At 37.6% G+C, this 23053-nt stretch overlaps 1 protein-coding gene across 11 annotated transcripts in view; it reads right to left on the reverse strand.

Moving 5' to 3' along the window:
* spata13 (spermatogenesis associated 13) overlaps positions 1-23053 on the reverse strand; it is a 199631-nt gene that overhangs the window by 34387 nt on the left and 142191 nt on the right. For 8 of the 11 annotated variants that reach the window (XM_062974647.1, XM_062974650.1, XM_008108015.2 and 5 more), the window contains 2 exons: positions 3555-3914; positions 339-483 (listed from right to left, as the gene is read on the reverse strand). In XM_062974647.1, the coding sequence (XP_062830717.1) occupies positions 339-483; positions 3555-3914 (505 nt within the window). The remainder of the gene's footprint in view (positions 1-338; positions 484-3554; positions 3915-23053) is intronic. The other 3 variants (XM_062974649.1, XM_008108020.3, XM_062974652.1) reach the window with 1 other exon arrangement.

Consider the following 23053-nt stretch of genomic DNA (forward strand, 5'->3'; position numbering starts at 1 on the left):
ATGCAATGTATATGCAAACATAGCTAACTGTATTCCAAAATCCAAAAATTCTGAAATCCCAAACCTGTGTTGTTCCACATATTTTGAGTAAGGGATACTCTACCTATACTTAACATAGAATAGAAATAGACTAACAATATAAATTATGAAAAATAGAAAAAAGTAAAGCACACAAATATGGTTGAACCAAAGAATTCCGAACTCAGTCGTCATGAATAGTTTTCCTGTGATGGCAGGTACTATAACCACAGAGTGAACACTACAACTGATTAGGGCATCTTTTGAATTACCCTGCAAATTTAGTTATTCATTTTGCATTAGCTCCATATGAAACTCACCATGAGACGCTCTCATTTGCCGCTTGCATCCAACTCTATCCAGACCGATGGGTGTGCTTTGCGAAAAGGCGAAGGGACGGAATCTGGCCGAGACAGCCTTGTAAGGAGGAACCTGATGTGCTGGTACCGGAGGGCGGGAAAGTGGCTACAAATGAAATGTTTAAAAAACGTGTTACTGTAAAATCATACTGGGTGCCCTAATATCAATCTAGGAAAGAAGGGATGTTATTTATTTAGGCAATGAAGTATTTGTGGCACTGCAGTACAGTAAATTGATCGTAAGGTTCCATAGAAGATCCACCACCCTATGTATGATAACGTTCTCTGTGAGCCAAACCTTATGCACTTAGACAGCATCCTCCATGCACAGGGAGAAAAATGTTAACATCTTAGGAAAACCCAAGGTTAATGGAAGTAAAAACAAAAAAGGTGAAAGAGAAAACCTATGAAGAATCCTACAAAGCCCCCACTCAGTCCCAAATACTAGTATTTTCAGTGGATATAGAATGCTTGCTGAGCATCTGTTGCAAAGGAGGACAAGTAATAAGAGAGCAGGTATGATAACTGAATGAAATATGCTGTATAAATTCCTTGTTAGCCTGTTGGATTAATAAACGGGAGCATCCCACATGGCAGCATGCTGTTGCAGGTTACAACAGCATAAAACAGCATAAAAGGTTTATCCTTTTATTTCTAACCAAAAGACATGAGGTTTCCAAAATCCTGTCACCAACTGCTCGGTTCAGGTCCTGCAAACACAAGATTGTGGTTTTCTTTATTAAATCTATCTACTTGCAATGTGACCTCCCATTTCCTCTTCTTCTTTCAACTCTTCTAAGCACCAGCTAATAAGTCATGTTATCTAATGGTGACAACTAATGACTACTAGTGACAACATTAGTCCTAAACTAATGAGAACTACATGATAACTGGCGAAGGGATGGAATAAAGTATTGTAAAGGAGTGTATGGTTGACCATACAGAAGTACTCCCCACATTGATTCATTATCACTTTCTTATCTTCATTTTATAATTAAATGACATACTATGCCTTATTTATATTCTTCCTATAGTTTTGCTCATAGTCAAGGTTTCTATTGATGACATTCACACAAAACTCTAAAAAAATTGTTACCCTGGTCTTCAGGTTGTCATAGCCTTTCAATCAATTTTAGTTAACATAAATGGTTTCAACCTTTCATTAACACTGAAAGTCTTTCACATCACAAAGTTTAAATTGTCAAACATACAAAAGATGTGTTAATAAAGAATTTGTTTTACTTTTTTATCATTTGACTGAGAGAAAATTGAAACCTCAGGAACAGTCAGTCTTTAATTACTACACTTATATAAAAATACTTCTCAACTATCCTTGTATTTTGTATAGTTCTCATATCCTATCAGCTCTCTATAAAAATATGGTCTTTATAAAAGCATTATTTCTAAATGCTTAAAATGATCTGTATCCTTGAAATGCCTGCTACATACTGAGGTATAGAATATTGGCTTGTCAAATCCCTTTATATAAAGTGAAGTTTAAATGCAAAGTTCTTAATACATCTAATAATCTTTGTTTTTAGTAGATATTCTTTGCAGGCAAAAGCAAATCTGGGTCATCCATTTTACATTCATTTAGATCTCATTAAACCGCTGAGCTGCTGAACTTGCTGACCGAAAGGTTGATGTTTCGAATACGGGGAGTGGGGTGAGCTCCCACTGTTAGCCCCAGTTTCTGCCAACCTAGCAGTTTGAAAACATGCAAATGTGAGTAAATCAATAGGTACCACTCTGGCAGGAAGGTAATGGCACTCCATGCAGTCATGCTGGCTACATGACCTTGGAGGTGTCTACAGACAACGCTGGCTCTTCGGCTTAGAAATGGAGATGAGCACCAACCCCCAGAGTCAGACATGACTGGACTTAGTGTCAGGGGAAAACCTTTACCTTTAATTACTACAAGATTTTCAACCCATAACTAACTTCCATTCAAAGTGATTAATAAGTTGCCTTTGCACAACATACAACCTTTGGAAATGTATTTCCACCCTCTTTTTTTGCAGCAGTAATGGTCATAGCAGCAAAAATGTACCTACCTTCAAACTGCCCAGGATCGTTTAACATGTCTCTAGATTTCAAGCATAATTACTTATATTCAGTAAGGGCAGGATTTTAAAGGCACCAATCCATACAGCAGACTTACTTCATGCTTATTTATAAATACAGAGAATGTGGAGGAGGAACAGAAGCGTGCCAAATACTCCTCCCTTAAAAAAAATATTGTGCATTGCGGAAAATCTGGATTTAGGGAAAAAGAAAACTTCCCATCTTGCGGGGAAGCTCGAAGTAATAAAATAACACAATTAGCATAAATGAAAGAAGTCTAGATATTTCTCCATTTCAGGCTCTCTTTAACTATAAACTGGTGATAACTGCAATCTAAAAGCATCACAAAACAAAAGAGTTGGCAGCACAGTGTAAATTTCAGGATCTCATGCAACAATCCTGCCAAAGCAAAATCTGTGCTAATTTTTGTGAAGTAAATGTCAAGCCTTCTTGTCTGAGCAGTTTTTTAAAAAGCTTGTACACAAAAAAATAAGCCTGGTAGAAATCTGAGCAACATAACCTTATACAGAATTGTAAAAAGGATGGGGCATATCAAGATAACCATTCATACACTGGTAGTCATCCTCAAAATGAAGATGTAATCATTCAGCATGAAGTTCAGAGCCAAATTTGATGTTTTCCAAGACTAACCAGGCTCAGTGTTGTATCATCAGTATATCAACAGTCTTTTCTCGATTCTACTGCCCATTATTCTATGTTTTTGTGCAAACGCTAAAATTAGTGCCTGTTAAGTTCTTGGTGCTAGGAAATACTTTCAAAGGTCTAAGAAACACTGTCAGTGTGTTAATACCACTGTCCATATACAGCAATAATTTGTATCCTTTATTAGATTGCAACCCAAAAGCATACAGATGAAACATAAATTGATTTTTAATCTCAAAATATCAAAGGAAATGTTAGTGTACAATGCAAAGCAGTAATCACCCACAGTAATAAGTTAATCTGATTTCATGCTTTTAGGTGAAGAGTATTTGATGATGATTTGGGAGAAGCAGAAGGAAGGAAAAGGAGTGTCCACTATTTTCTAACTTGAAGGTGACAGGCAAAGAAGGAGGATGGTTTGAGGTTCAGAGAGTGCATTTTATGTCTTACTTGTGTAAGTAGATCTGTTATTTCTTCTGTTTGCTTGTTGCCATAAAAACTGACCCCACCAATAACCGAGATGGGTCTTCTTTTGTGTCCTCTTTGGTTGGCTACTGTGGAAGTCAATGGGTCATTGGGAGGTGATCTTGACTCACTCCCATCATCCACACAGTCCACTTCCGGAGTCTCCACGGGGACAGAATCTTCTGGTATTGAGAAACTCCTAATTGCCAGCTGGCCGTAATCTGAGAGGGGTCGAGGTCGCGATCTCTTTCCAGAACCCCATCTTCTAGTTGTGACTTTTTGAGCATCCGTTCTTTCTTCATCTTGAATTGGGGGATTCTTCTTCCAGTGATCATCAGTAACAACCTTTTTGTAAATGTGAATAAGTCAAATAAGCCAAAGCACTTCAAAAAGTTTAACTACATTCTTCACATGGTGTAAGGATATAGTTTTCCTGCATGGAGGGAAGGAGTTAAATAGCTATCAAACACCTATCAATTAGATTAACCATATAAAACAAACCACAACGAGAGAGAGTAATGTATGAGTTTAGGAGCAAATGAAAGCCACAGTTCAGAACAATGTGGCAGTTCATGATGAGTCATTTTAAGTAAACCTGAAGGCCAAAATTCTAGGCACCTTTCATTATTAATTAATGTAAAAAATATAAGCAAAATATTTTAAAGGGGATCTTTATTCATTTCAAATAATTTACTTGCTGTGTTCTATGATAAAAATAGTAGTAGTAGTAGTAGTCGATATTTTTAAAATTACACACTAGCACATAAAATATCGAAACAATGATATTCCAGCTGTGTTTCAGAAATATGGTCTTTGCTAGAAAGGTGGTAAGTGTGACAAACTATAGAATTCAAAGGGTTGTTCATACAATATGCTTTGGCATTCACTTCACCATGTTTAAGAGAAAGGGGATTCAGGTCTTCCTTGATAATTCAAATTCCCCTAATCTCTTACAAGCAAAATATACATGTATCAAGGGAGAAATATTTTAGTAATGAACCAAAAGCACTATTTATTTATACAACAGACTATAATACAGGAACACAACCATCAAACATATGCTATATCGCTATTCTTTATTACTCATACAAAAATAAGTATTAAACTCACAAATAATTTGTAATACAGTAGAATCTCGCTTATCCAAGTTTCTGGATTATCCAAGACATTTTTGTAGTCAATGTTTTCAATATATCGTGATATTTTGGTGCTAAATTCATAAATACAATAATTACAACATACCATTACTGCGTATTGAACTACTTTTTCTGTCAAATTTGTTGTTAAACATGATGTTTTAGTGCTTAATTTGTAAAATCATAACCTAATTTGATGTTTAATAGGCTTTTCCTTAATCCCTCCTTATTATCCAAGATATTCACTTATCCAAGCTTCTGCCGGCCCATTTAGCTTGGATAAGTGAGACTCTACTGTACTTGAAATTGTATTACTTAGAATGCATTTACTTCTTTGGACTTACAATATGCTGAAGGGCTAGGACTTTGAGGTGTGTCCACAAAGTCAATTTGTTAAAACTTTTTATATTGGGTAATAAAGACCTTTTTGGTTCCACCCACAAGAATTGGCCTTTGCTACTTTCAACAAGATATTACACTCCAAGAGATACAGCATGCCCACATGCTAAACTAGCATTATACCAAATAGAAGGAAAGCTAAATGGTATTACATCACTTTTTATATGTTATTGTCGTGTATTTTTCTTAAACTGCTCTGGAAGAAAGCCACAATACTTACATCATTAACAATAACTTTACTAACCTACTTTTGGGCCTAGTACAGTCATTAAGCCTCAGGATGCAGTCCCCAATACAAATCTAATACAACCCTATATTTGTTGGGGTATGTTCCACGCCTTCCACCCACCCAAAGATACCTGAAATCAGAGATAATAGCAAACCCTGTGTTTTGACTATACTTGGGACAGAAGCATACTAGAGGACTAGAGGACCTACAGAGGTCCATAAAGACTTCCGGGGGGGGGGGGGATTATATTTTTGGAATGTGTTAAGTGAAACTGTGGGTATCATGCTCATGGATAAGGGGGTCATACTGTAAGTAAGCTCAACCAAACACAACAGGACGTACTTTTGGGTAGATAAAATAGGATTGTAAAACCTATTGCTAAACCATTTTCTCATGTTTCTTCAACAAGGAATTTGCTGAAGACATCATTTTGGACACAAAAAAACTAGTTTCCCTATGCTGTGTGAGCTCATTAAGCTTTAGGATACAGTCCCCAAGACAAATATAGTACGGCCCCCATATCCACTGGGGCATTTTGCAGCTCTGCCTAATGAGGAAATAGAAGTAGTACAATGGGGGACACCAATACGGAGCATGCCCAAAAGCATGTTATGCTTTCACCTTGTGCAAAGTCTAAAGCAAGAACCACAGCCTGCTGGACTTCATCTTCTCAAGGCTTAATTCTACTTGAAGGAATTACAAATAACATTACATAATGGAAACAGCAGTAGCCTGAGTGTGCCCACAAGATTCATATGATACTGCTGTGATGATGATTATGATGATGATTTTATCATCACCATCATTGTAGGCAAAAGGCAACTTGGAAAAGTTGAATTCTGTAGATTTTATGAGGAAATTCATGCTGCAATGCCACCTACTTATTCATAACAAGAACAGGCTTTCCTGGCATAGACTGAACTACTGTTTCACAATTATTGTTTCGCACTGTCATTATTGTTGTGAAACAAGCCAGGTAATAGCAAACTGTTACACCTTATTCTCCTCCTTCACTTCTTGTTGCAGTCCAAAAGATAATTCAATTACTTACTTGTTACTAACATATTACCATATAATCATAGAATCATAGAGTTGGAAGAGACCACATGTGCCATCTAGTTCAACCCCCTGCCATACAGAAAAAGCATAATCAAAGTATCCCTGACAGATGGCCATCTAGCCTGTTAAAAGTTTCCAAGGGAAGGAGGTTCCACCACACTCCGAGGCAGAGAGTTCCACTGTTGAACAACTCATACAGTCAGGAAGTTCTTCCTAGTGTTCAGGTGGAATCTCATTTCCTGTAATTTGAACTCATTGCTCCAAGTACTATTTTCAAGGGCAGCAGAAAACAAGTATGTTCCTTCTTCCTTAGACAACCTTTCAAATATTTAAACATGGCAATCATGTCTCCTCTCAACCTTTTCTTCTGCAGGCTAATCATACCCAGTTCTTGAACATGCTCCTCATAGGGCATGGTCTCCAGACCTTTGATTATTTTAGTCACCCTCCTCTGGACACCTTCCAGCTTGTCAATATCTCTTTTAAACTGAACACCATGTAGCTGCCATCTTTAATTCACACGGATACTTCGGCTGAACAGACAAAAGGTGACCTTCGTTCAGTTCCTCTTCCTTCTGCATTTTCCTCACCCCCCGAATAACTACTAATTTTTCAGAAGACCACATAGAAGTAAGGAATGATCCATTCCTCTAAACACTCTTATACCTGGCACCAACTCAACCAATCCAAATGCATATCTTTGCTGTTGGTATGGAATAGCTAGCCTGAAATTCAGCTCTAGCCTACTCCCCCCCCCCAAAAAAAAAACCCCTCTCCATGCATTCCTAATAATTTATATCTTTCTGGAAATGGCAGCAGCTTCTTTCTTATGGGCAAAGGGAAGGGATGCAGAAAAGACAGGCTAATCTTATTTATTGTAAAATTCCACTAATCCGAGTCTCCTGAGTATATCATGTTCCAGTAGTCCTCCTCCTCTCCTCCTCCTCCTCCTCCTCCTCCTCCTCCTCCTCCTCCTCCTCCCTTTCTTTCTCTCTCTCTTTTTCACACACAATCCTCCTTGTTGTTTACTTTTTGCTGATCATTAACAGTGCCGCCCTTCACATTACCATGCCAGGACATGGTATCTACCCATATAAGCCTTCTTTCTCCCCTTCTCTTTGCTCAGATTAAATCAAAGCATAACCCTGTCCCATAATGTTACACTGAAAAGCAGTGAATTCCTGGCTCCACCAGTCCAGGCAGAATGTAACATCAGATATCTTGCAAACCAGACCACTGGGTAGAAAACCTTTCAACATTTTTTCTCTTACATGCGAGCAGAAAAGTAGCAATGGTTTGCACACCTGTTTATAAAACAGGTTGAGTATTCCTTATCCAAAATGCTTGGCACCAGAAGTGTTTTGGATTTCAGATTTTCGAATAGTTGCACATTCATAATGAGAAACCTTAGGGAAGGGACTCAACCCGAAACATGACATTCACTGATGTTTTATATACATCTTATACACATGGCCTGAAGATAATTTTAGAAACAACATTTTAAATAATGTTGTGCACAAAACAAAATCTTCATATGTAAAACCATTAGAAAACAAAGATATTTCTCTCTCAGACAATTTTAGATTTTGGATTTACAGACAAGTGATGCTCAGACTGTATTATATATTTATATTATTTTAGAAGAGGATATAAGATTTTTATGACTTACATATTTAATATAGCAAGGGGGGAAAAAACCAAAATATAAATCAAGCTACAATCCTAAGCACATTTACAACGGAGTACATTCTTATCCATAAACAGGTCTGTAATGTAAATTTACTGAGCCTCAAGCAAGACAAACTGTGTACAATGGGGCACACCCTCAAGTTAATTGCACAGAGATGTTTAGCTATATGTCCAAATGAATAAACCTCTGGTAAGTATGTATAGATGCAAGCAATGGTAGACTAGGTCTAAAAATATTGCTTGCCAGGAAACGGGGGCACCCACAACTATAAGGCTATCATTTAATTTTATTTTTAAAAAATTAATTTAAAAATATATATATGGAGAAAAAGATACAATTAAAATTACACAAGCCAACAAGTATTTTTCATCAGATATAATTTTAGGTCATTCTTATAGAGATTTTTGTGCTGAATTCAGATCTGTGTTTATTTTTTCTCTATCACGTGCAGTTTTTGCAATAAGGTTAATCAAATAATCAATGCATTTACACACTGATATCAATTAGATTCTATTGATATCAGTGCATAAATGCATTAATTATTAAATTAGTCTCATCGCAAAAAACTACACATGATAGATAAAAAATTAGAACAGATCTGAATTCAGCACAAAAAAACTCTATAAGAATGACCTAAAATTATGTCTGATGAAAAATACTTGTTGGCTTGTGGTTAGTTAGATTATATTGGTATCAGTGTGTAAATGCATTAATTATTCGATTAGCCTCATTGCAAAACTACACATGATAGAGATGATGTGAAATGTGCAGACTTTAAAGTAATCCGCTGTAATGTACCATTCATCATATTTTTAAAAGTTGACACATTTAAAATCAGCATAAAAATTATTTAAACTGCTACTCTCATTTCTGATTATTACAAAAAGTTTTGATTTTGTTGGCTTGTGTTATTATTAGAATAGTAATGCAATATAAATTTTAGTTGCATACTATAAGAATATTGAGACTTCTATGATATTTTCAAGCTACTAGAAGTACGGTCATCAACATTTTTGACATACTGTCTAATGTTTAAGGGAGCCCACTTGGCATTGAGCAAGCTGGCACCTGGCCAGTCCACTAATGGTTGCAAGTACAGTATATTTACTCAAAAGTAAGCCCCACTGTGTCCAATGCATTGACCTCTCTCCTGCATTATGTTCTACCAGATAATGATACTCTTCAGTAAACATGAAGCACCCACACCAACTCGATGAAAAGCTGAGTATAGCCACGCTTGTACTGTTTCTATCTTATTCTGGGAAAGAATCACACAAGCCTTGCATTTCTGATCGGTAGCCCAGAAACACTCAACATATGCTTCCTCTTAAATCTAGACTGCTATCTGGTAGAAATCAGAGGAGCCCTACTGAAGGTAAAAAGAGAAAGTAATTTGTCACTAAGAACTGGTGCTTACAATTATATACATAGGAAAGGGAAACAAAATTTAAGCAATCAGTTCAAAGGAACTCACCTTATCATCATAAACAGCCATAGGAAACCTACACAAACACTGAGACATCAAAGAGCAGACTAAAGCCATTCTTCTGTCATGTTAATTTTAATTTCACAAATGAGCTGGAAGGATGAGAATGACTCTCAGTGCAGCTAACCAAGCAAAGTGTTCATTTCCATGGCCTTTTACCTTTCAACTAAAGAAAGGACACGTCATATGTCTTTTTCTCATGTCCTAGTCACAATTGCCCTGTCTTAAGCAATAAAAGCTGGTGAACAATTGAAGAGATTATAATATGCTGCAATCTACCCGAATTATAGCAGCAGAGCTAAAGGACACTCTGTTCCAGGTTTGCAGAATAAATGTGTATATATATCCATTTGATTTCAATTTGTTAACTTGAAAACTACTTGACCATGATCTACTGACAAATAAATTAACAAGGTAGGAATCCAGAACCCTCCATTCAAATCTCAACTTGGCCATGAATTTATTAGGTGGGCTTGGGCAAGCCATATTTGATTAACTTCTCTCCCCACAAGTTATGATGTGGAAGGGAAAATCCCATCTTCCTTTAGAGCAGTGGTTCTCAACCTCTCGGTCTCCAAAATCCTAGTAGTTGGTAAACTACCTGGGATTTCTGGAAGTTGTAGGCCAAAACACCTGGGGACCCACAGGTTGAGAACCACTGTTTTAGAGTTTTTGCAAAGATTGGGTATGAAACAGCTGTTGATTCTTGAAAACATAATATTATAAACATTGCAGAAAGTGGCTGGGACTAAGATATTATGGATTTTGTTCAACCTATCTGAATGTATACAAGCATATTTTATATATGATCAGTATCTGATGTACAGTATATCAGTGGTTCTCAACCTTCCTAATGCCGTGGCCCCCAACCATAAAATTATTTTTGTTGCTACTTCATAACTGTAATTTTGCTACTGTTATTAATCGTAATGTAAATATCTGATATGCAAGATGTATTTTCATTCACTGGACCAAATTTGCCGATACACCCGAATTTGAATACTGGTGGGGTTGGGATTGATTTTGTCATTTGGGAGTTGTAGTTGCTGGGATTTATAGTTAATCTACAATCAAAGAACATTCTGAACTCCATCAACGATGGAATTGAATCAAACTTTGGACACAGGACTCCTATGACCAACAGAAAATACTGAAAGGGTTTGGTGGGCATTGATCTTGAGTTTTGGAGTTGTAGTTCACCTACATTCCAAACAATGATGGATCTGGACCAAACTTGGCACAAATACTCAATATGCCCAAATTTGAGCACTGGTGGAGTTTAGGGAAAATATACCTTGACATGTGGGAGTTGCAGTTGTTGGAATTTATAGTTCACCTACAATCAAAGATTCCCTTGAACTCTTCCAACGATAGAATTGGGCCAAACTTCCGACACAGAGGGCTTTGGGTTTCTAAAACCATTAAAAATATGTGTTTTCTGATGGTCTCTGGCGACCTCTCTGAAATCCCCCCTTGCAATCCCCCCAAGGGGTCCCTACCCCCAGGTTGAGAAATGCTGCAGTATATAAATATATACATTATATAGATAAATACACACACACACACACACACACAACCCAAATTCCAGACATTAGTTGCTCCCAAAGGAGGCTTTAATTAGGCAAGTGCCCTGCCTCATTCACAAAATGTTATGGGCTATCCAGATCACATTATTTTACATTTATAGCCCTCTTGTGGTTTTCCATAGCTTCCTACATCTTTTTTTCTGTCCATCACAAAATCTGTTAGGCAGAACAAAACAAAGTAATAGCATAATGTCTGATAAGACTGATGCCTACTAAACTTTAGTAAAGCTAGATCTACAATGCTATATAATGCAGTTTCAGAATACAGATTAACTGAATTGAACTGGAATTATATAGCACCGTAGACTCATATAATCCAGTTCAATCTGAGTTATATGCATCTACACTGGCCATATAATGTATTTCAAACTACATTACTTGGCAATATAGAGCCACCCAAGAATGCTGAATCAAGCTATGCTTTCATGACTAAGCAGCCATGTATGTATTTTTTTCCAAAAATGTAACATTTTATGTTAAGAACAAAGAAAAATTAGAATAGCTTTCAAATAAAAATTAGCAAGTTAACACGCAATATTTTTTGCGGAGAGAAATCCTTGAATACATAAGAGTTGCATTGGCTGTCAGCCAGAAAACCTCTCACCAACCTAATATCAATTTCCCGCTCTTGCATTTGCAGTACAATCTCATAAGTAACTGAGCCATGATTTCCACAGAGCTTCTGGTTTCTCTAAAACACATACTTTATTCCAAAATGATCTCTAGATATTTCCAATATAGGCTTCACAGAAGCACTGCTATCAAATAAACTAACACTGAGTAGAAAGGATTATGATTGTGTTGTCGAAGGCTTTCATGGCTGGGATCACAGGGTTGTTGTATGTCTTTCGGGCTGTGTGGCCATGTTCCAGAAGTATTCTCTCCTGACATTTCGCCCACATCTATGGCAGGCATCCTCAGAGGTTGTGAGGTATGGAACCATACCTCACAACCTCTGAGGATGCCTACCATAGATATGGGCTAAACGTCAGAAGAGAATACTTCTGGAACATGGCCACACAGCCCGAAAGACATACAACAACCCAGGATTATGATTTGTTGTATTATGCCTTCACATCAAATGGTGGCCCCATCATACTAGAGTGTTTGATATATTATCAGGATCTATTAATAGCATAAACTAACTCATAAACAAATAAAATTTTATGGGTGCTAATTTTGAACATTATTTAAAAAATCTGAAATGTTTATAGTGGCTTGATAACCTGAATGCCAACTGATTTCTCAAAATTGCATGTCTTTGAGTTTTCTTGCTTCCCTCAAATGTTCATTCCACTCCATTGATGCTAACACTATAATCTTCTTGTAACTTGGATCTGTGGGATATTTTTCTTCAATAGCTGGCCATCTATTTATTGCTAAGGTCCCTGCTGATGTTCCTTTTTTCTCACAAATATTTTCTACACACACACACACACTGCGAGTTGTAGTCCACCAGCATCCAGAGAGCACTGTCAACCTAATTGATGATGGATCTGGATCAAATTTGGTATAGATACCCATCATGACCAACTTTAAATACTGGTGGGGTTTGGGGAAGCAATGACAGAGGATGATGGGAGTTGCAGTCCATCCACATCCAGAGACACCTATGAACCACTCCAGCAATGGATCTGGACCGAACTTGGCACACATACCCGTCATGACCAACTGTAAATACTGCTGGATTTTTTTTGATAGGGGAGAGAGCTCAGAATGTTGGGACACTGAGCAATGGGTTCAAAAAACAGGAAAGGAGATTCCACCTGAACATTAGGAAGACAATCTTCCTGACTGTAAGAGATGTTCAGCAGTGGAACTCTCTGCCCCGGAGTGTGGTGGAGGCTCCTTCCTTGGAGGCTTTTAAACAGAGGTTGGATGGACGTCTGTTTGGGGTGCTTTTCCTGCATGGCAGGGGGTTGGACTACATAGCCTATGTGGTCTCTTTCAACTCTATGGTTCTATGTAACTACCCATTAAACTTAAAATAAAAGTACAGAATCACAGGCAATGATCTAATCAGAATAACACCTAGCCACCTTCCCAGTACCAGATTTATAGGTACTTTCACATTTGAAGTGAAAGGACAGAATTTGTTCCTATTCACACTGGTCTCAAACAGACAAGAGTTCTTTCTCTCAACCTGAACTTTCCATAGATATATAAACCCCATTTGCCTAGTGTCCAACAGACCCCACAACCTCTGAGGATGCCAGCCATAGATGTGGGCGAAACATCAGGAGAAAACGCTTCCGGAACATGGCCATATTCACAACAACCCAGGGATTCCGGCTATGAAAGCCTTCAACAACACTTTGTTCCTATTGTTTCTCTACACCAGAGCTTCTTAAAATTTTCCACTTAGGACCCCCTACTTGACCTAAGAAAATTTTATATGACCCTAGGTATATAAGTATACAAAATAGATATAGAAATCTAACATTTACTGATAACAAATCAGCATTTGCAGGCCTTGCTAAGCAGGCAGATTTTCTATTTTAGGAAGTATGGCTGAAACATCTTCTGCAGAGTCCACTGTAAACACTGCACAACAGATTCATGTAAATGTCTAAAAACAGCCACGAGATGATGTTCAGAAAACCTTTTCGGGACCCCAACATTGAGCCAAGGGGATCCCCCAGTTTCAGAAGTCCTACTCTACACCACAGTTGCTCATATCTAAAGCAATGATTCTCAATCTTCAATCTACCAAATGGTTTTGGATTTCATCACTAGAAATCTCGGCCTATGTGGCCAATGGTCAGGGATTGTGGAAGACTGAAAGATGTGAAGGCCTAATGCTGAGAATCACTGCTCCAGAGCAGATACACACATTGATGCAGATAGCAGAAACAATTATGGTGCCCATCTACAGACTTCTCTGGACCAGCTTCTTCATATTACTTTATGATGGAAGTATGAAGCTCATGGTCCTCCATACATTACTCCCACCATTCCTCCCCACTTGCTAAGTGGATGGGATTGATGAAATCAAGTGTAGGTGATCAAACTCCATTAAATACTATTTGCCACAGGAACTAGGAAGAATAACAAATCAAACCAATCAGCATTTGCTTAATTATAGTCACAGACTGCCTGCCATAACCACATTACAAATATTATTTCTGTAACTGGTGAAGACGTTACCATTTTTGCAGATATAGACCAAAATTCTGTTGGCACACCATGATGGTTTAACTACTGCAAGTGATAGGTAATGCTGACAGAAAGACCACAATAACAGAGGCCAAGAGGTAAAAGGGCAGTTAAAAATCGAGCCAACACATTTTTTCTTCCTTCTCTTGCTATTCCTGAAAAAAAAAGTGTGCTATGCCATCAATAAAATTCTGGCTACAGATTGTTCCAACATACAAATAGAGATCAACAGTGCATAAAAAAATAATTTCTATATTAAGGTTACCGACCCATTCCCGCCACCTTAAAGAGAACCAATGATTCATCACATATTATTTAGCTTATCGGTATAAGAAGCTATCTCAGTCAATATCTTGAGTCCATTACCTTGTTAAGGTTTTATGGTCAAACCCATTCAAATGCAACTTCAGTGACGGATCTGATGGTTCCTGATTCTGCTAGGAGCAACTGTTCAAGCGGAATTAAAATCACTTCGTGGTTATCCATCAATAGATAACCAGTGCTGTCTTCTCTGAGAGAGTGCACCCAAATGTTCTTCAGATCTTGTATGTAGCATCAAAATCCTTTACATGATCCCTTTTAAAGTCACATCCACTAGTCTTTCATGGCATGCCATGCCTATGTTCTCTGCATTCTTTAGACTCAGATATTTATAGGCTAAATCTCAACACAGATTTCTTCGCACCTGCTCCCTTGGAGCTCTTCAATAAGAAGACTTCCCATTCCATCATGAGTGATCATACTATAAACCCTGTTTCTCTGGGTTTCACTGCTCAAGCCAGCTCTTCCTCTGCTAATTTTAATTTCACTTTATACTCATTCCGATTCCCATGTAAATTTCCTTGTCCTTTCTTCGTTGATGAGTGTGCCAAGGAATGCAAAGTTCTTAACATCCAAGCTGGTTCCAGCAGAGCGCAGGAAAAGAACAATGCTATCATTAATAGTGCAAAGCAATTTTTTTTAGTTTTTTGGCTACTTTGCTAATCTCCTGAGACTGGAACACCACCGTTAAATTAATTTCTTTAAAGTTTCATTTTATTCTGAAGAGAACAAAGAATCAACAGAAGGATTGTAACCCAAGTTGCAAGAGTGGCCTTGCCTCCCATGCTTAAAAATGGCTCAAAGCTGTTGTAACCAGAACAGATGCTTATTATCTGTTCTTAGAAAAAATACTTTTAAGAAGTCAGCAAATCATTTAATATTAGCTGTGTAAATCTCACTTCATTTTTACTAAAATGATCAAAGATTATTTTTTGTACCATCATAATGTGCAAATGAAATCTTAAAGACACTTGGGAATATCATACTCAATACTGAAATATATGTGACTCATTTCGATACTGATGCGGCTTTTTAATTTTCTCAATTGAATTCTTGACAGCTGTATAATTTTACAATCTGATTTTTACATCTACCGGTATATAGATTCTTGACATCTGCATAACATAATATATGGATAACATATTAAGGGTACTTCCTTGGGAATATCATAACCTACATTAAAAGAAGTGGGTTGTATGTGTGTGTGTATATATATGTGTGTGTGTGTGTGTGTGTGTATGTATATATATATATATATATATATATATATATATATATATATACACACACACATACACACACACACACACACACACATATACATATATATCAACTTAATTCTTCTATATAACTTTACAATCTGATTTTAAAGATTTATTAGAATAAAACTGCTTAAACATTTTGTCAATTATGTACTCTTCAAACTCTGAACTGTGAGGAAGATCTAAAACAGAGACTAATACTGATTTTAATATTATCATAGGTCATATTTACAGCATTAAAGTAATGACTCATGCAAAGGAGGTGCTTCGATTTCCCGGTTATAGGAAACCGGATCTAAAAGGATATAATGATGGTTATGGTTCAGAATGCTTCTGAACATAAAAGATAAATCATGGATGTCCTTAAGTACAGCATACTTTTTCAGGTAAAGACAAATCCCTTTCTGCACAAAGAAAACCCCATGATAGGCTTGCCATAAATCAGAAACAACTTGAAGGCATACATCAACAATGTGAAATACTTGGTGAGTTGCTGAGAGCCAGTTTACTTGACGAAATCCCTCCTTCCATATATTCTCCCATGATTATTTATGTCATCGTTCAAGCTTCTTCTTCTAATACTAATATTCACCTCAGTGTGACAGATGGCCACCAGGAAAAAAGCATTTTCTGTACTGACCTCCCCCTCCGCAGTCTAAGGAAAGCCTCTCAAAAGAGATCCATTTAGATCTTAGTCTAAGACTGTCTTCTTTCAGCAGGCACTCAGTTCTAGATTTTGATTTCCCCCCCTCAATTTTTTGCTTCTTAAGTTGGCTCCTAACATTCTAATGTTTCGATATTTTAACATATCGATACTGTTTTTGATTGAATGACTTGTTTTTATGATGAAATTTGTGGTTTTCTGGATTCCTTTTAGTTTTAAATTTCTAAAGTGTCCAAAGAGCATTGCCTGTTGAGCAGTATATCGTTTTATGAAGATATAAAAGGCTTCAAAGAAGCTGCTCATAAGTAGCTGGTGTATCTTTAATAATAATAATAACAATAACTTTATTTTATACCCCGCCTCTATCTCCCCAAAGGGGACTCAGGGCGGCTTACATGGGGCCAAGCCCAAATAAAAACAATAGCAATATAAAACACAATAGACAAAAAACATGCACAATTATAAAAATTTAAACATTAGCCAATAAAAACAAATGACAAGAACTAATAAAAACATGGGTTAAAACGGAGAGGTTGTAAAAGTAGACTGGGTAAGGTGCACCATATAAATATTGTAAACACGAGGTGACTGATAAAGTTCTGCAAATTCTTGGAAGTGCAAATTGGGATGGGAATAGACCCTGTGTCTTTATCAAGTTGACATAGGTAAAAAGTGCAAATCTTTCCTTCCTCCATGTGCAATGAAAAGCTGTTGCATGCTATACCACTGTGGATTCATTTCTCAAACCAGACATGCATACTTCTGCTTACTTTAGACCAGTGGTTCTCAACCTGTGGGTCCCCAGGTGTTTTGGCCTTCAATGCCCAAAAATCCTAACAGCTGGTAAACTGGCTGGGATTTCAGGGAGTTGTAGACCAAAACACCTTGGGACCCATAGGTAGAGAACCATTGCTTTAGACAGTGATGGGGAACGTATAGTTTATCTGATGTGGCATTGAAACTTCTAACCTCACTCAGCATTGGCTGTGTGGATTAGATCTAATAGGAGTTGCAATCTGGAGAGTCATGCATGTCTTGGGAGCTCATTAGATGCAGTCTTCTCCGTTTCACTGAGTTGCCGAAACGGGGTCCCATGACACAAAGCCACTTCTGGTGGGCTGCAATTTCCACACTGCACGGAAACAGAGCTCAGAGTGCCTTTTGAGAAAGTAGGAGAAAGATGGACCTCAATAGGAAAAGGATGGCAGAAGATGGACCTCAACAGGAGGGAACAGAGTAAAGACGGTTCTCTCTGCCCACCCGCACCCTCCATGGGATGTGTCTGATGAGGTCCTTGCTCTTACTTTAGGTATCCAGCACCCTCTTCCTGCCCAGATCTCATAAGAAGTGATATATCAGATGGTCTTAATATTGAGAAATGGTTTTGCTGTTAAATGGTGCACTTGGCTGAACAGAAGTTGACTGAAGCAAACCACATGACTTCCTTCTAAGAAAATACTCCATACCCTACAACACTTCTACCAGGTGCAGCATTACAATATCAATATAGCGTATTATACATCACAGATGGAACATAAACACATTGATCTGTGTGGTGATAACTACATTTATCATCCTTAAAAAGGGTATAAGAGTCCAGATACTGCATCTCTAATCTGTGAACTGATATCTATGAACTACTCTTTCTGCCTGATGCTATGAGCATTAAAATGCAGACATACGCTTGACATTTTACAGAAATGGCCTGCTAAGAGCCATATTTTTCTTTTTTAATGAATGTGCCTGCTGGATGTGCAATTGACTAAATGAACTTTGACTAAAAGATTTAATGAAAGACACAACTGTTTGATAACTTCCAAATCAAACCTGTTCATCAAAGCAAACAGTTACCTTTCACTATAATTTAAAGTTAGTGAAACATGTGCAACGTGTCAATTGGTAAGATCTCAACTAAATTATGAATTCAATCTGTGATTGTAGATAAATCATGCAACCAACTGTGGTAATGAGTGTAAAGAATATGAATGAAAAGTGCATTTAAAACACCGAATGCTTGGAAATCCTGGATCAAAATGAGTTATTTATTGTAATTACTTTTGATGAATCTTCATCCACATAAAGCAGAATGCAAACACACTAAAGTGCTGTAAGTATATGTATTTTAATTATATACACATACAAACATGTAAAGATACACAAATATGTGTGTGCACTACTACCATAATCATTATCACCCTAATTCATGCAATGAGCCTAAGATAATCATTTGCAAGCTGACATAAACACTCGGCATCATTGTTATATCCATAGACATAGAAGAAATGCAAATGTGGTGTGACTCAGTCAAAAACAGATAGGAATCACTGCTCTTTGGGGCTTCCAAGAGCCAATTAATCCTTTTTTGCCAGAAAAATGTTGGTCTGGAAGAGAGAGAAGTTTGGGAGGTGCATGGAGCCCTAAAGGTGTGCTTATCTCTATAAAATCTGCACAGCTCTAGGTTTATCATATTATCACCAGTAGATGGCAGCTGGAGAACACAAATTACAGCCCGCAACCTTATTTCCAAAATACCATATGCAACAAAATAAATCCAGAAGTGTTTGTTTTTCCAGTATTCTTCAAAGTACGAATTCACATGTTTATCAAATATGAGAACAACTTCAAAGCCAGCAGTTCAAATATCCTCTGTTCCCCAGAGCCTCCACAGATCATTATTTGCAATTTGCTTCCAGAATGGGAACAGAGAATTTCCCTGTTTAAATTAATGTTTCTAGTTCTCACAAAAGCAGAAGATTCAATCCAGATTGATGGCTTTTCCGCCAAATCAAAGAACAATGAGCAGCAGTGAAAAAACAGAGAGTGCTAACCAGAAAATACTGAAAACAAAAACAAAAAAAGATTACAAAATAGAAGGGATTTGATTATAAGTAAAATACAGTTTGACACTACTTTAACTGTCATGGCTCAGTTAAAGACACTTATCTCTGTGAGTTGTTATTTTCCAATGTCTTTGGTCTTCATCAAATACAACTCACAGGATTCCATAGCATTGATCCATGGCAGTTAAAGTGGTGTCAAACTGCATTAACTCTACAGTGCATCCTGAGATCCAAGACAGAACCCCCATTTCTCTTCCCCAGTTGCAAAACTATATCCTCTGCCCGTTCTATCGAACAGGAGTCTGGTAGTCTGGTAGTGTCAGGAGGGATGGTTTGTACACTTCACATCAATAAGTAAACACATGTGCAACTCTGAAATTATGAATGCACATACTAATAGGAGGGAGCCTCCCGTGGCGCAGCGAGTTAAACTGCCGAGCTGCTGAACTTGCTGACCAAAAGGTTGGCAGTTCGAATCCGGGGAGCGGGGTGACTCTCGCTGTTAGCCCTAGCTTCTGTCAATCTAGAAGTTTGAAAACATGCAAATGTGAGTAGATCGTTACCGCTCTTGCAGGCATGTAACAGCACCCCGTGCAGTCATGCTGGCCACATGACCTTGGAGGTGTCTATGGACAACGCTGGCTCTTTGGCTTAGAAATGGAAATGAGCATCAAACCACAGAGTTGGACGCGACTAGACTTAACGTCAGGGAAAACTTTTACCTTTACCTTACTAATAGGATTCCAGCAGTTGTTTCTGACACCTGAAGATGTTATTTTAATGAGTCAAAGTATTCATCATATACAGGCATACCCCTGTTAATAAAGTTTCTGACAAGAAATCTTCTTTTTACAACATAATTTTATGCCCATCAAATCCCTGGTGTATCAACACTTGCAGAACCAACGCAGTTTGACACCATTTACACTGCCATGGCTCAGTGTTATGGATTCATGGGAGTTGTAGTTTTATAAGGTCTGTAGGCTTCTCTACCAAACAATACTGATGCTTCACCACACTACAACTCCCATGATTCTATAGCATTGAGTCAAAGCAGCTAAAGAGGTATCAAAGTGTATTAATTCTGCAGTGTATATCAGGCATTGGCAAACTTGGGCCGATGGACTTCAACTCCCACAATTCCTAACAGCCTACTGGTTGTTAGGAATTGTGGGAGTTGAAATCTGAAACATCTGGTGGCCCAAGTTTGCCCATGCCTGGTGTATATGTATGCACCCAAGCAAACAACAACTGCCTCCAGAATCCCTTATGACCATATGGAATAACAAAACAGAGAGAAAGGGGGGATATCGAATAAGGTGTTCTGTCCCAAGCATGTATAAAATATACAGATCTTTAACTCTGTCCACTAAAATGGAAAGTCTAAGAAAAGCAATGGATAGTAAAAGAAAAAAGACATCCTGAATGCATTTGGGAAAATCCTCCAAGTCCTCTCTAGAAAGTTCAAATGTTTTTGTTTACTTGTGCAAGGTTTACCTAACTAGTTGTTTGTTTCCTACGTGCCTTTTGTTACATTTTAATTTAAAACACTGTGCAGTATGTCGAACTGTTTTTCTTTTTTGTGGTGTAAGATTATATCCCTACTCTTTCTATGTATTGTCGCTCCTATTTCTGTTAACGAAATAATGCTCACACACACATCCACTTCACTGACTGCATACTTGTATTTTTAAATGCCAAGTTTTGGGCAGATGTCTTTCCTGGAATTTGCATTTCATGCTGGGATCATTTTCAGAGAGACTAGGAAAAGAAACCCCAGTTGCCTTGCTCTAAGACATTTGCAAAGCAGTTAAAGTAGAAAGTCACCTATATTTGACTCCGAACTTGATGCCACAGTCACTGCAGTGTCCAAGGAAGTAACTTTTTTCCAATACTGAGCTATACTCAAAGTATTGTAATTATTATATATTATATATAGATTTATATAGAAATATCTGATTAATTTGCACATTTCATTCAAGGAATGTGATTTGTGTGGTATTCACAAAGGCATTTAAAACCAAATTATTCTGCAATTATATCACCAATTCATCCTTCCACATGGTGGAGCAGCATTTAAGTGTATAGTATATAGAAAAACTATGTTTTCACTCCTTTCTGCCTGTCAAAGTTCAATTCAGCTGTGGTGCCTGATTCAGATATTTTCCCTACAAAACTACAAAATAGTTTGTAGTTTGCATTAAAAAATATTTTAGATTCAACATTTAGAGTATAATTTAGCTGCCTGCTCAGTTACAATTACTTATTACCAAACACACCAGTCTTCAGTGATATAGTTAATCCTTACTGGGGCAGTATTATTAAATCAATGACTGAATGGTAAGTCAATACTTCTGTACTTTGCTATTGAACCTGAGAATCTACTCTAGTTGGGACTAGCAGCAGTATTCAGGTTGTAGAATTGGCTGCAAAATAGTTGGGAAAAAATTATTTGTAGGTTTCACGAAATATAGACCAGTAGTTCTCAACATGTGAGTCCCCAGGTGTTTTGGCCTACAACTCCCAGAAATCCTAGCCAGTTTACCAGGGGACCCATGGGTTGAGAACCACTGGTATAGACATTATTTGAAGAGATTCCGTATGGTGTAGTGGTTTGAGTGTTTGAATGTGACTGAAGACCAGGGTTTGAATCCACACTCAGCCATGGAAACCCATTGGGTGATCTTGGGGAAATCACATTCTCTCAGCCTCAGAGGAAAGCAAAGACAGACCCCATCTGAACTAAATCTTACCAATAAAATCCTGTGAAAGTTTTGCCTTAAGTATGCCATACATCTGAAACAACCTCAAAGCACATAACTACAGACACCATCAAAACAAACATCACCAAAATAATTTGCAAATGGCAGCAGCACAAGAGAGACTACAGTTCCCCCTTCATATTTGATGATTTGATTAAAATGTCCTATCTAGAAATCTCAAGGTTCTCCAGTTAGAATATATGGTCAACTTCCAGAAGACACTGACCACTGAATCACATTGAAGGACCTAGGGATTCATAGAAAGGTGTTCTTTTGGGTAAAAGATTGTGGAGGTTTCTTCATTTTTTCACTTTTGGGGTTGCCCTATGCCCCTGACCCCAGAAAATGTGGAGATCCGACTACATGATTCCCTGATTATTGTTAATCAGTGCTTTCACAATCCAATAAATATTTGGATCCTGTTGCTCCACAGCATTCCTGCAACACTTTACTTTTTTTCATGTCAGGAGCGACTTGAGAAACACTTTACATAGCACCAACACCAAACACGTGTGCCACAATTGGATGCAAGCAACACTTCAAAAACCCCTTAAAGAAGCAGAAGACAGAATTTCAGAAGACAGCCAAATACAGGCACTCTCCAAGTTCAAAAAAACTTGTGATGTGCAGATTTTGCCTTTCCTGAAATCAGTTGCTGTGGAATCATACATGGTTCCATTTCTTCCATAATTCTATGCAAAATAAGTATCTCCAGAATATGGAACGATGGCACAACAAGGAGATTGGTCTATAGCTTTTTGGATCATTACGGTCTTTGCCTGGTTTCAAAATGGCTATGACTCTTGCTTTCCTCCAGATCTTAGGGATCTGACAAGATGCAATGCAGTTGTTAGTCAGCTTCAGCAGCCAGTACCTTGCTTTTGGCCCAAAGTT

The sequence above is a fragment of the Anolis carolinensis genome, chromosome 3 (genome assembly GCF_035594765.1).
Source record: "Anolis carolinensis isolate JA03-04 chromosome 3, rAnoCar3.1.pri, whole genome shotgun sequence".
Classification (NCBI taxonomy): Eukaryota; Metazoa; Chordata; class Lepidosauria; order Squamata; family Dactyloidae; genus Anolis; species Anolis carolinensis.